Source organism: Thalia democratica, chromosome 4, assembly GCF_965202585.1.
Source record: "Thalia democratica chromosome 4, ktThaDemo2.hap1.1, whole genome shotgun sequence".
NCBI lineage: Eukaryota > Metazoa > Chordata > Thaliacea > Salpida > Salpidae > Thalia > Thalia democratica.
In genome coordinates, this window is record NC_139168.1 from 15,744,835 (window position 1) to 15,759,110 (window position 14,276).

The 14,276-nt window shown below is 27.4% G+C and overlaps 2 protein-coding genes across 3 annotated transcripts in view; one reads left to right on the top strand and one right to left on the bottom strand.

Moving 5' to 3' along the window:
* Positions 1-2,730, top strand: part of LOC145835247 (pyruvate carboxylase, mitochondrial-like) — a 45,428-nt gene extending 42,698 nt beyond the window's left edge. The window contains exons 27-29 of the mRNA XM_082942812.1: positions 660-749; positions 1,924-2,008; positions 2,485-2,730. Coding sequence (XP_082798938.1) covers positions 660-749; positions 1,924-2,008; positions 2,485-2,561 — 252 coding nt within the window. The 3' untranslated portion in view covers positions 2,562-2,730. The remainder of the gene's footprint in view (positions 1-659; positions 750-1,923; positions 2,009-2,484) is intronic.
* A 4,352-nt stretch (positions 2,731-7,082) lies between these two features.
* Positions 7,083-13,328, bottom strand: LOC145833698 (cytochrome P450 4V2-like). 2 transcript variants are annotated; one of them, XM_082940846.1, is made up of 10 exons: positions 13,227-13,328; positions 11,599-11,743; positions 11,300-11,409; positions 10,466-10,595; positions 9,907-10,079; positions 9,026-9,192; positions 8,554-8,660; positions 8,090-8,275; positions 7,768-7,946; positions 7,083-7,405 (listed from the first exon to the last, which is right to left on the bottom strand). In XM_082940846.1, exons 1-10 carry the CDS (start codon positions 13,313-13,315, stop codon positions 7,168-7,170), a joined length of 1,524 nt encoding a protein of 507 aa, XP_082796972.1. In that variant the 5' UTR covers positions 13,316-13,328; the 3' UTR covers positions 7,083-7,167. The 2 variants fall into 2 exon arrangements, with proteins under 2 accessions (XP_082796972.1, XP_082796971.1); XM_082940845.1 differs by having other exon boundaries at positions 9,023-9,192.
* Positions 13,329-14,276: the final 948 nt, after the last annotated feature.

Here is a 14,276-nt window from a genome sequence, read left to right on the forward strand (position 1 = left end):
CAATAAAAGAATGCTGAAGAAAACAATAAAATATCAAAGCTTTTAAATTATGTTGTTTTAAATTTATCAAGTTTATGAAATTAAACGGTGTTATTACAGAACGCAATACAATCTGGAGTAAGTTTATATAATTATTAAAAACTAAATTTATGTTGTTTATAACTGTCATATTTTAGACAACTGATTTTTTAGTTTCAAACATTTTTTTACAGTTTTTTTTTATTTTTCCATACTTACCTTTATGTTTTTGGTAGTAACCTTGTTTTTTTAATAAAAAACTTATTTCTTGTGTTAAACTCTAATCAACCTTGCAAATATAAAAAAATGTTACAGTTTATTTAATAAAAAATATTACCTATTCCACTGTTAAAAGCAGACTTTTAGGACAAAACTAAATATAAATATAAAAAATAAAGTTAAACTAAAACCAATGCTAACTTTTAAGTTATTAGAATATATAAGTTACGATAAATTTTTAGCAAAATTTTAAAAAACTATAAACAACACACAAGCCACAGTGCACATATACAAAGTGAAAATAAATAATCTTTCACATAAAACTTAAGCTTTTTTTGACACTAACAGCCATTAACTGGTTCAGGTGTCAAGTAATTAAGATAACATTAACAATAATAATTGTTATTAAAATAAACAAACAGTCGATGAGTTACCACCCAAAAGCTCGATCAGGCGTGAAAGGATCAATCGGAAGCCCGATGCCCGGAGACGTGATAGACGTCAAAGTTGATGTGAGTTTGACTGCAATATCTGTTATTAAAATTAATTGTTGATGTCTTTTACATGGTTTGAGTAAAAATGTTACGTTGTTATGTTTAGTATGATAGGAGTAAAAATGTTTTGGTAGTGTTTTTAGTGGTGAGTGGTTTTCTCCGATATTTAGACTGCATAGATTTTCCTCTGCAAACTTATACAAAAAAATGTTGTTTGGTTATTTTGTTATGTTTTGCATGTAGTACATATCAACTAAGAGGCAACATCGATGTTTTAAAAATACTTGTCAACCTAAATTTCGATGTTTTGCATTTATAAACTGTGGAATTATTGTCATTACTGACAACATTTAGTGTGCACAAAGTTTGTAATGACAGACTTGTAGGTTGGTGACAAAATAATTAAAGGAAATGTTGTTGTCATTTTTGATAATATTAAGTGTGTAAAAAAAAATTATTAATCAAATCATAGGTTGGTGACAAAATAAATAAAGGAGATGTTGTAGTTGTCATTATTAATAGTATTTAGTTTTCACAATTGTTTGTATTGACTAATTTACAGGTTGGTGACAAAATAAATAAAGGAGATGTTTTTGTTGCCATTATTAATAGTATTTAGTTATCACAGTTGTTTGTATTGACTAATTTACAGGTTGGTGACAAAATAAATAAAGGAGATGTTGTTGTTGTCATTATTAATAGTGTTTAGTTTTCACAATTGTTTGTATTGACAAATTTACAGGTTGGTGACAAAATAAATAAAGGAGATGTTGTGGTTGTCATTATTAATAGTGTTTAGTTTTCTCAATTGTTTGTATTGACAAATTTACAGGTTGGTGACAAAATAAATAAAGGAGATGTTGTAGTTGTCATTATTAATAGTGTTTAGTTTTCACAATTGTTTGTATTGACTAATTTACAGGTTGGTGACAAAATAAATAAATGAGATGTTGTAGTTGTCATTATTAATAGTGTTTAGTTTTCACAATTGTTTGTATTGACTAATTTACAGGTTGGTGACAAAATAAATAAAGGGGATGTTGTAGTTGTCATTGCAAATAGCATTTAGATTTCACAATTGTTTGTATTGACTAATTTACAGGTTGGTGACAAAATAAATAAAGGGGATGTTGTAGTTGTCATTATTAATAGTGTTTAGTTTTCACAATTGTTTGTATTGACTAATTTACAGGTTGGTGACAAAATAAATAAAGGGGATGTCGTAGTTGTCATTTCCGCTATGAAAATGGAAATGGAAGTGAAAGCGCAGTGCTCAGGTAATACAAATATTTAATCATAATGCTAAATATAATATCTAATTAAAATGAATAAAATATTTGAACATTATAAAGTTAATCAAACTGCGCCTTCTAAAGTTGAGGTATTAAATTGATCAAATTTATTACAAATTAAGTGTTTAAACATAAACTAAAAAAAAAACTGTATAACATAATACTAACTGAATTTATTAATTAAAGTAATAAGTAAACTATAAGTTTTAGCGATTTTTGTTTTAATAAGGTAAGGTTATTATTTTGTGTTTGTTTTATATTAATGTAAAACAAAGCTTAAAGAATTCAATGTTTAAAATAATATTTTTTTTTAAACCAAGTATGGTACAAGGTTGACGTTTGTAAAACCTTTAAAATATATTGAATAGACTTTTTTTTTTGAATTAAATAATTCTGCTTTTTTATTTACTGAAATTTTTATTAAGACAAAGCAACTAATTATCAAAATATAAATATTTTAGGCACAGTATCACAGGTGGCTTGTAGCAAGGGAATGAATTTGCAAGCTGACGATTTACTAGTGGAAATTGAAAATTAAAATTATTTGATTTACTTGTGGAAATTGAAAATTGAACTGTTTAATTTTTATTTTAAAAATTTATATCTATGCTATTCAAATCAGTAATCATATTTTCTGTAATTTTACATTAATCCAAGTACTGCTATTTAATGAATATTTTACTTTTTTGGTGGTAGTGGTGTTTAACTTATAATAAAATTTAGTTTGATTAATTAAATTTGTGTAACACTTATTATACACTAAGCTTATCAAAGTATAACTAAATACAATTGAAAAGTTTTTGTTATTTAAGAAGAATTTCGTTACAGTTTAAAAATTTTAATCTTTACTTAATTATGACTTCAGTTTTTTTTTCAGTATTAATTTGTTTACTATTAGTTTTGTATGTCATTACATGTTTTAATCTTGGTTTTCCAAACTAATCATTTTACTACCTATTTATCATTATTTTTGTAATTCGATACTTTAAATTGTTTTTTTTATACACAAATACGTATTATGTTTTTTTTTTCTATTAACCTCTTTATTTTTGTTCGTTGTTTTTTTGATACTTTTAAATTGCAATTTTAACTTTAATTTAATCACTTAGAAAGTATGTTTTGTTCAAAGAATCCGTAAATATTTTACTTTCTTTTAATACTGTATGCAATTTTACGTTTTAAAATACTAACATACTCTATATAAATTACGATCTGTTTAGTTTAAAACCAAGACCAATTGTTACACTTATTTAAAATTTTACAAACTTTAAAATTTATTTAAATAAATATATTTAAACTAGTATAGTTTATTTTTTTAATGATAAACTATTAGTTGTAAAATAAGTTGTAAAAATATTAGGCTCGCAATCTGTCAGTTTAAGTAAACTAGTTCAAGCAAATTATAAATTAGAAGTTATTTTGATATACAAGGTATGGTTTTATCTCCAAGCTCAAATATTTTTTAAGCTAGAACCTAATTTGTCATAATTCTATAATATTTCGCAGTTTGTTAAAGTTGAGATAAATATGTATTGGCAAATTCATTTGACAAAAAGACACGAAATTTCAAGCTAAGTTCTCTGAACAAGTTTAAAACGTCAGTGATACTTTATAAAGAAAATATTAAGACATGCCTGACACAACTAAACTGTTAATATGTGTTCAGGTTTCACTTTATTGTAGTATTTCTAAAATGTTTATATTACAAAACTACTTTTATAATATAATTGATCTTTATGGTTTCAATGTTCGTACATGACCTTCAACAAAGTCATTTTACTCATTCAAAGTGTTTGTTACAAACAATTAAATATAGGAAAATAAACTATGTTTATATTATGCAAATATGTATTGAATTCTCATTTAAGCATTTACTTTTTTATCTGTAAATACTTACCAAGGCAAAAAAAAATTCATGAGGTATATTAGCTCGTTTACTTAGAAAGTACGTATAAAAAGCGTTAATGATTGTATAAAGTAGAGACCTTCGCTTTTAAAGTAGACAACACCAAACAATTTATTAAAACCGAACTGTTTAGTTTCTCTGGAGGTGTTGCTTGGTTTTTCGTCTTGTTAATGTGAAACTATTTTTAAGGTGTTTTTTATGTTAACCACAACATTGTTAGTGATCAGATTAGCATTAATTAAACTCATACTTAACAAAGTATAGAAATGACTTCAAAGATAGACTGCATTCACAAACTCTTTTTATTCGGTAAACTGTTCTCACAGATTCGTGTGTGAAAATCCATAAAAATAATTGTTAACAGTTGCTTCGATTAAAAAAAATGTTTTTTTTAAAAATATCTTCCGATATACCGTGCTTTAGTTATACAAACATTATCTTTCATTTTAATGTTTATCGTATTTTTAAAGATTTTCTTCTCATTGAACCGTCTCTTAAGGTATTTTCATGATAAAAACTTTGAATATCTTTAGTCATTCGTTTTGCAGTTTTTTTTTTGGATTAAAATTTTACCTCTTTTAAACAGGTTTAATTACAGTCTTTTATTTGTTAGTGCATGGTGTTAGGCTATTAAGAAACTCTTTAGATCAGCGGTTCTAAACCCTTTTTTCACGTTTTACTCTCCGCCCCCCCCCCCTATTTACAACATATTTTTAAATTTTGAAGAAAAAAAAAAGATTTTTCGAACTTTAAGCTTATTAAGTTCAAAAAATCATAAAACTTAAAAAGCTTTTAAAACGTAAAATAATTATAGTTAAACACTAACTTAAAAACTAAAAAGACAATTAATATACATTAGTTTACATAACTGTAACAAAAAAAAATTACCACCTAAAACAAGGGAATTTACCCCCAGGGGTAAATTCACCCTAAGTTGAAAACCCCTGCTTTAGATGTCTAGATGCAGCTTAAAACTATTAACATCGCTGTACACTATTTGCTTAGTTAGCTTTAAGAGTCAACAGCACTAAAGTTATTATATTTAATCTTATTACATAAAATATATTTAGTTCGTCATTTTTGCACTTTTAGGACTTTGACTATGTCTATTTGTTAATTGTATTTGAAAAACATAGTGAATGATTAAAAAAAAATTTATAAAACTAAAATTGTTGCCTTGAAGCACAATTTTTAATATATTTTAAAAAGTTTATATTTTAAGTAACTGTAAGCTACAAACATAATTTACTCTTTTGTCCATAGTAATGTGTTTATAATTAAAAATAACAAACTATCATTAGTTAAGTTTACTTTGAAACTTAAGGTTTTTTTTTGGAGACAGACAAAATATTTTAATAAAGATCTTAAGTGATGCGGTGTTTATACGAAACACAACGATTTTTATAAAAGTAATCATCTGATTTACTAATGCTTTATAAGTTTTTTTATTAGGGTCGTATTGTAGAAGCTTTTAAAGTATTTTTCTTTCAATGATTTGTTTACTAAATACTTTTGACGTGAAAAAAGACAGAAAAAAGACAGAATTTAGAAAAACTAAATCAATATTTGCTTTTAGTGCAACGCATGTAAAATTGTTTCATAAATAATTAATACATTTCGGTTGTTTTAATGCTAGCGAATTAGGAAATAAAAATTTTTGCTTAATAAGTGTGTATCAACATTTTTTCAAAATAGAAAATTCTATCAAGTTTTATTGTGAAAAAAGTAAAATGCTAATGATTATAGAGCGGGTCTAAAAAGCTAATATGTGACCACATTGTCAAAGCTAAACTTTGATTAAAGAAAACACAAAAAAATATATATACAACAACTAAACAGCTTGACTTAAACTTAAAATTTTTTTTAAACATAAGTTGAACCAATCTGTAGTGATTTTTTGTGACCGGCAAACATGTTTTTAATTATAATAATCTTCTTAAAAGTGTTTGTACTAAGATTTCGTTATATCATGTGTCAAACATATTTTGAAGTATAAAAAAAATTTTTAAAAAAACTATGATATGGTAACCAGTACTAAAGAAGCTCTGTGTTAAAGAAAACAACTTCAAAAAATTCTACAAAAGTATAGCAACATAAAAAAATCTAAAACTAAGTTTTAATACTTTAATCGAGCAAAAAATATTAACCTAATTCTATAATTATAATTATTTCAAAAACACTTTTTAAAACTATCCATATTTGATATATAATAAAAAACAAAATCACTTGAACTTCAAAAGTATATATATATATATATGATTTATTGGAAAAGTCCGGTTTTAAATGTATTGGTACATACGTTACATAAAGCTAAACGCTTTGATGATTAAAGCGTTTAGCTTTATGAAACGTATGTACCAGTATTTTTAAAATTGGACATTTCCAATAAATTATTTAAAAGCCCTTCAAGTGGGCTCTGCAGAAGATTATCAAAGTTCAAGTTTGAATAATAACCTTATTGTATATATATATATATATATAATTTACTGAAATGACGATTTTAAAAATGCTGGAAAATATGTTTCATAAAAACAAAAAAGATTGTCTCTAATCTTAAGCCAGTTCAAATTTAAAATAAAAAGCACTTTGGTAAACAAAGATGCAAAAGTTTACAAAAAAACAAAAACAGTATTACGTAAGAATTGAACATTGTACATTACAAAAATTCAGTACAAAAATCGATATTTTATCTAACTAATCAAGCAACTAAAATTAACGAAAACAACAGTTAATTGACTATAAAATACTTCAAAATTTGTTTTATTTTAAGAAGAGCTTTTTAATTTGTCGACAAGACGATATAAATTCGCTCCTCTTGTTTAAGCAACCTTCCTTTTTTAACGCATACATTAAGGCTGTTGATTCTTTTAAGCACAGCTGTTTTTGTACATTTTTGTACTGAATATTTGTAATGTACAATGAATAATAAAAGTAAAAAAGAATATTTGTAAAGTAATAAAAAATTCTTACGTAATATTGTTTTTGTTTTTTTGTAAACTTTTGCATCTTTGTTTACCAAAGTGCTTTTTATTTTAAATTTGAACTGGCTGAAGATTAGAGACAATCTTTTTTGTCTTTATGAAACATATGTTCAAGTATTTTCAAAATTGTCATTTCAATAAACTATTTAAAAGACCTTCAAGTGGGCTCAGTAGAAGGTGTTCAAGTATGAACATTAACCATATTTTATATTTATATATATATATAGTTTTTCAGCCATCATTTAATTTTTGTGACGTCACTTTCTCCTTTCGAAGGTGATGTCGAGTTTTTGCGCGGGCCTCAGCACCATGTCTCCCGCCTTTTTAATTCCCGCCAGATCGTCGTGCGCGGTCAACCGGAACCTCCTTAGCACGTGGGCGAGCATGACCTTCTCCTCCTGCAACGCGAACTTCTGCCCTATGCAGTTGCGGGGTCCGGCGGAGAAGGGGATAAAAGAGTAGGGGTGGCGCCCCACCATGTTTTCTCGACTAAACCTGAAACAACGTTTTTTAAGTATTTTATATATCAAACATAGTTTTAATTTGATAAGCTTATCATGTAAATATAAAAGCACATAAAGAGCTTTTGTTAAGTTTATAAAATAATTTTTATGACACTTCTTAAGATGTGATTCTTCTTATACTTCTTTAAATTGTTCTTTAAAGACCCTCATACTGCAAAAATTTTTGTCGAAGTTTTAAAGTTATTTGAATTTTAGTTATAATAAAATATTTATAACTTATCTTAAAGTTATAAGTAACCTCAAAATAAGTTCACATGTATGTCTTATGAAAGATTTTAAATTGTTTTTGTAAATTCTTATTATGAAGAATGAGTTGTAACCGAAGCAAAAAACCTGTCGGGGTCGAATTTCTCGGGCTCCCGCCACACGTTGGCGTTGTGGTGGAGTGAATACATGAGAACGGTGACCTCGGTTCCCATGGGAACTACGTGACCGTCAAGTTCCATGTCTTGTGACGTCACACGACCGATGAGAGGGACGGAGGGAAACATCCGTAGCGACTCCTTGATTACCTATGACGTCATAATGTGGTTATTGAGTTGGTTTTGTTATATATTTGTTATTGCAAACAGATTTATTGTAAAATAATGAATGTGTTATTATAATAAATTAATGGTAACTTATAATATATAAACAAAACAATTAAAAAACACACCTGTTCGAGGTACGTCATCTTTCTGACGTCATCCATCGTCACGTCCCTGGTGACATCATCACCGAAAACGTTATCTAATTCCTCGTGAATATTTCGTTGCACTTGAGGGAACTTCCCTATCAGGAAAATTGCCCACGTCATAGCGGCCGCGGTGGTGTCGTGGCCCTCGAACATGAACGTGTCAACCTTTTCAATTTTTTTTTTAATTTTTATTTTTTACATGCTTCATTTACTTGTGTCCACCGTTAGAAACATTATAAATAATAAAAGTATTAATTTTTTTATATGAATCAGTTTACGATCTTTTTTATTTTCAATGATTTAATTACCATAGTTTTTTGAGTAGCTCAATTTCAAATATTTAAACTGAATAAACTATTTTAAAGTATCTTGCTACTAAAGTGTTTTAGTAGACACATATAAGTATTTTTCCTAATGAAATATTTAAAGATATAAGTCCTTACTTCTTCCTGAATATCTGAAAGAGACAGAGAATTGCCTGAATCATCTGTGGATTCCAATAATACGTCGAGAAATGCGAGCCTTCGCTTCTTTGATGGAAGGTTTGAAGCTGCTTATTGAAAAATCATTAAGAAAGTGTTTTTTTCTTTAATAAGTTTTTTAGAAACTTTTTTTTTCAGTTAATGTGATTTTAATAATAACATTGTCTACAGTAAACTTTTGACTTCAAGTATTAACGTAAGAAATAAAATTTGTTTTAAACTTTAGCATCTAATATTATTTTAATGTTTTGCTTTTATGTTTTTGAAAAATTACAAAAAAGTACTTTAATAACCTTTCTATTTAGTTATTACAACTAACAAAAATTCGAAATGTCATTTTCTTTATGAAAAGTGTTTTATAAAAAGCTCTATACTGTAATGTATATTATACAGTACTAAATAGCTTTATGACCAAATGTTAAGTTCTCACCACTTTTTTTATTCTCGTGTTCACTCATTCGATGCTTGATGACGCCACGTGTGAACGAATGAAGCGTGGTGAGCAAATTGTTGTGCTCCTGACCAATCGGCATCCTGTTGAAAGCAAAGTCCCACCAGTAGCCCGGGTTTTTCTGACGCAACTGGACAATATCAGACACCCTGTTTTGAGAAAAAGTTTATTTTATTTTGACCATAAATGTGTCGTGTTTGTGTCACACTTCTTCGATCATTTTTCTACTACAAGCTTGAACTTATTTTTGATGTTATAAATTTGTTGTCATTGAACAATACCGGACACCCTTATTTGATCAAAAATAAAGTTTAAAAATCTAGATTTTAACTGTTTTATCATATAAATGTGTTATTTTTGCAGCGTGTGTCAAACTTCATTATCGAAAACTATATAATTTTCATTAGAAACTAAATATTTACTTATTATGTTAAAAATTTTGATCACTTAATTTCTTAAGATATTTGATTTTAAAGTGCTAGTCTTGTTGAACAGATTTTAGAATTTAAGTAGTTTTTTAAAAGTAACTTAACTACTACTTATGCTACTTTTTTTTGTTTGTTGTACATACTTTTACTGATTCAAAGCAACGTACTTAATGATGTAAGGCAATCTTAAATTTTAAAAAGAAATTAAAACTGTGACATGTAATAGTCTTCACGTAATCATTAGTTACCTTTTCATTACTAAACTAGCGAAACCCTGATACAGACTAGTGGAATATGCTGGTTGTAAAAATGTTAAGAAAAATATATTGACTGAATAGACTTATTTTTGGAAACTTTAATAAAATTGTTAAATAGCCAACTACTAAAAATTGAAGGTAATAAATTTAAAACATTACTTGTAAAAACTCAAAATACCTGTAAATGGCCTTGACGTAGTCCGAGTCGTCGTTTTCTTGAGCGCCGACGTTTTTACCCATGGCAGTGTCGCATATGATGTCCAGTGCGCACAGGGTGATGGAGTTTCCGATGTCCACGTCTTCACCCGCGTCCACGAGACGCTCCATCTTGGACACCATGATCCGAGATTGCTGTTGAGTTGTTGTTTATTGTACCAAGTAAATTGATAGCTGATCGAGTTGGTTATCGATTGAAAAGAAAGACTTTTTTTTTCTTCAAAATAAACACTTCCGTAAAGAAAATTTCCGTCGTTTTATCTCACTTGTCGCTATTTTGGAACATAACTGATTTCGAAAAATATGAGTGACATTTACTGCTATTGAAGAAATTTTGTAGCAAAAATGTCAAAAATAAAATGAAGTCAAAGAAAAGAAGTTTAATTACAGGTAGAGTAACAAGTTGATTACAAACTTTTAGATAGCTTGATTTTTTCAGAAATTTTTAATTTCAAAATAAAAGACTTTATTCAATTTTTAATCTGTATTTTTTTTACTGGAAGCCACTATTCATCTCAAACCTTGTTCATGACATCGAGGAAGTCCTGCAGTATGGTGAAATGAAAGGTGGGAGTGATCAGCCTCCTTCTTCTCTGCCACTTTTCTCCTCCCGAGATCAGCAGTCCCTCGCCGATCCAAGGCAAGAGGAACCTGCAGGAACAAAGGAAAAAGTTAAACAACTTATTATCTTGAATAAAATAAGTTTTATTCGATTATCCTGTGCACGGAAAAATTATGCAGGTACCTTAAACAGGAAGCGGCGGCCTGTTGTAGTTAATGTTTCAGGTTTGTAAAAAAAATTTGTACAATTATATTATTAAATCAAAGAAGGTTGTTTAATAATTAATCATAAAGTAAGAAAACTCGTTTAAGCAAAACTGATTTAACAGCACGACTGTATGTTTTTGTTGTAAATTTTTGTATACTCTTGTGCACGAGTTTTATTAAGTAGAAGATAAATCAAATGCTAGAGGTTTGCCTGTGACGGATAGTAAAAGGCCAACCCTTTAAAATAAAACGAAGGAAAGAAAATATAAACACGTAAACATTAAAATTGCCTAAAGTAGTAAAATTAGCAACAATATTTTTAGGTTCAGGTAGAAATTAAGTTTAGTAAATCGAATAAACATACTTGTTAAAAACTTTGAAAAGAAGTTTCTTATACAAGAAATGTAAAATGACATAGAATTCGTATTTTTTTAACTGTAAGCAAAACTTTTATTTTACCTGTAAACGAAACTCTTGTTTAACTTGTAAACGAAACTTTTGTTTTACTTGTAAACTAGCTTTTTATTAAATCTGTGAACGATAAACATTTGAAAATAAATTTCTTAAAAATTATTTTTTTCTTTTACCTGTAAACGAAAGCCTTCTTCATGTGTTTTGAGCTCCTGATGAGCTTTTCAACCGACTCAGGGTGACATACGAGGACCATCGGAACCGGGCCGAGCCATATGTTGCAGCACTTTTTAAAAGTTTAAAGTTAAAAACAATAAAACCATAAACTATCGCTGTTATTTACTACACGAGCTTTTAGAAGTTTTACTGGGGAAGCGCTCAGTGCTGATTTACAAACTTTGCTACTTCTATCGACCTTCTGTCGAAACTGGGTTTCAAACCTTTGTGACCTCAAATGTCATTACAAAATGCTCACCTTGTCTTTTCCAGCCTCGCAAATTTTCCTTCCAAAGTCCTCGACGAACTTGAAAAACTGAGAAGTGTTTCTCGGAAACATCCAGGAGTGACCAATCAGCGGCAAGGCTACTTCTGGCAGTGTGGGCAGGCTGCCCATTTTCCATCTTTAATATAATTACGTCAGACATCAACTACATTACGTATCGCTACTTCTATGTAATTTTTGTTTTGTGTGTAACGTATTAAGAACGTGTTTCTTGGTTATTCTAATTAAATTATTAGAGCTATAATAACCACACATAAAAGATTAGTTAACTTGAGTTAAATAAACTATTTTCTATGCTTTTGTTGTAAGCTATTGCTACGAACAAACCGTTATTTGTTTAAAGTATAATTGTTTTTATAAACTACTACAAGAATTGTGTAGAAATTATTTTCAAATCATCATTTGAGAGTCTAAACTTTGTAATTAATTATTAGCGACAATGTATGTAGGATTTGTTTTGAAAATAAAATAAAATTAGGATACTTTAGTAATTAGTTTTAAAAATACATCAATTACTAAAAATACTATTAGCCCGTAAGAACTTAGTTTTTATTCCAGATGATTCAACAAAATTGAAGTGCATTTATTGAAGCATAATTCAAAAAACCACTTTTTTATTGCTTAACTAAAACTTAATTGTGTCATAATTTATACAAAATTTTTGTTGTTATATGTTTGTCTAATAGTTAACGTAAATGAGTATTGTGTAGCTCGATAACCGAAGAGACTTTCTTTACATTAAGTATACTGACCATATTTATATTTAGTGTCCTTATATTTTTTTTTTTTTTGTAAAAATGAATTTTTACTTCTTCTTCAAAAAACTAAAAATTTTAATCTATCAGCTTTTACCATTTCTTTAAAAACTTTTATTAAACTTTCAAAAAAATTTAATGCTTAAAAAACCATGTTTGTTATCAAAAAATTTATTTGTTCATGCTGCTTTAAATTTATATAAATATTTAAACTCAATGACGTTTTTATTTTAGTTCAAGTTTAAACTAAACAAATATTGTTTAAGAAAAACAAACATTTGTAATCAGCTTTTTACCAGTATCTTTTGTCAAAAATTTTTAATTTAATTTGTAAAAGCTTATTAATCTAGCTGTTTTTTTGTTTTTTCTATTTACATTGTAAATAAAACAAATGATTTTTTAGTGTTTATAATATGAATTGAAATCTCATCTTTAAATAATTTTAATTTATTATTTTAGTTTTCATCTATAATAAAGTATTTTTACTGTGAACCATAAAAAGATTTAATGTATTGATTTTAAAATTGTTCAAAAAAAATAAACCTATGTCCATAACAACGAAATCACAAGACCACATTTCATCAACAGATAATAAACAATGAACTTTACCGCAAGATCAACAACAACAGCATCCGAGACAATCCTACGACCGGTTTCGTCCTTATTAGGACTCATCAGGCAGGAATAGTCGCGAGAAACCGCTATTGTGGTCTTAAACAAACGGGCTTAAGTACTAAGTACTTAAGCGAACGTTTGTGGGTAATCAACAGATAAAAAAGTTTTTTTTTTAAAAAGTTCACACTATTATTCACACTGTTATAAAAAAATAGTTTGAAACAGTCAAACCTGTAAGAAATTTGATAGGAAATTTTTTGCCAGTATTTAGCCATTAGAAAAGCAACAAGCGTGACAACTGCTACTACAAGGCTTATCATGCTTATGTTAATAAATTTCTGTTTAAATCAGTTTACGTTTTAAACAGTGCAAAGAAACACTTAGTTTAATGAAAAGTTTATATTCAAACTATGTTAATTGTTTAATAAGTAGTTTTGTCATTTGTATAAACAATAAACTTTCTAAAAATCTACGTTATGAAATATAAAAGCTTTTCTTAGAAATATTGAAGGTTAAATTACATTGTAAAATGTTAAAAAGTTGATGTTTGCAGCGACTAAATTGGAAAAACTTTTGATGATAATTTAGTGTTGACTTTTCTAATTTACTGTTTTTTTTATTAAAGGTTAATAAAAACTTATTTTTTATTTGAATTAAGAGCTTTTAAAACCACTAGTTGTTAAATAAAAGTTCATAAACTGAAAGTATCATCATAAGAAATAATTCCATCTAAACCATGCTTAAAACTATTAAACAATTTCTAAATACTATATTTGTTTGCCAGATTGAAATGCTTTAAAGCCTTTCTAATTTACTTAAACATATAAAATAAAAACTAGTAGTTTAAGCTAATACTTTAAAAGAGTTATAATTTTTTTTTATTAAAACCAAAACTTGCAACTTTGAGATTAGTTTAAAAGTCAATCCATAGTTCTTATTAAAAAAAAAATTTTTTTAAAGTTTGCTTTATTTTTAAATTTATAAACTAGCTTAGACAAATTTTGAACATAATACTACCCAACAAACGTAACAAGATATTCGTGAAAAAAACAAATATCAAACCGAAATGAAATCAACTTGTAAAAATGCTTCCACAAAAATTTATGCATGATTTAATTTTTGCACATTAACCATCTTTTTTCTATCACATAATATCTCCTTTAAGTTCTCTCAAAAGACAAGTTTTTTATAAACTTGGTTTGATAAAAATTTATCAATGTTACTGATTATCAAGGTTACTATAAATTAACTCTTTTTGAAATTTTTTTGTACAAATTTTTA

What these genes read in the sequence shown, in the direction of transcription:
- LOC145833698 (XM_082940845.1), bottom strand. Translation starts at nt 13,315, where the DNA reads ATGATAAGCCTTGTAGTAGCAGTTGTCACGCTTGTTGCTTTTCTAATG. An exon ending in ACACGAGAATAAAAAAAGTG is followed by an intron (nt 8,661 to 9,022) that starts GTGAGAACTTAA and finishes TTCAATAAGCAG; the next exon opens with CTTCAAACCTTCCATCAAAG. An exon ending in GAGAAATTCGACCCCGACAG is followed by an intron (nt 7,406 to 7,767) that starts GTTTTTTGCTTC and finishes ACGTTGTTTCAG; the next exon opens with GTTTAGTCGAGAAAACATGG.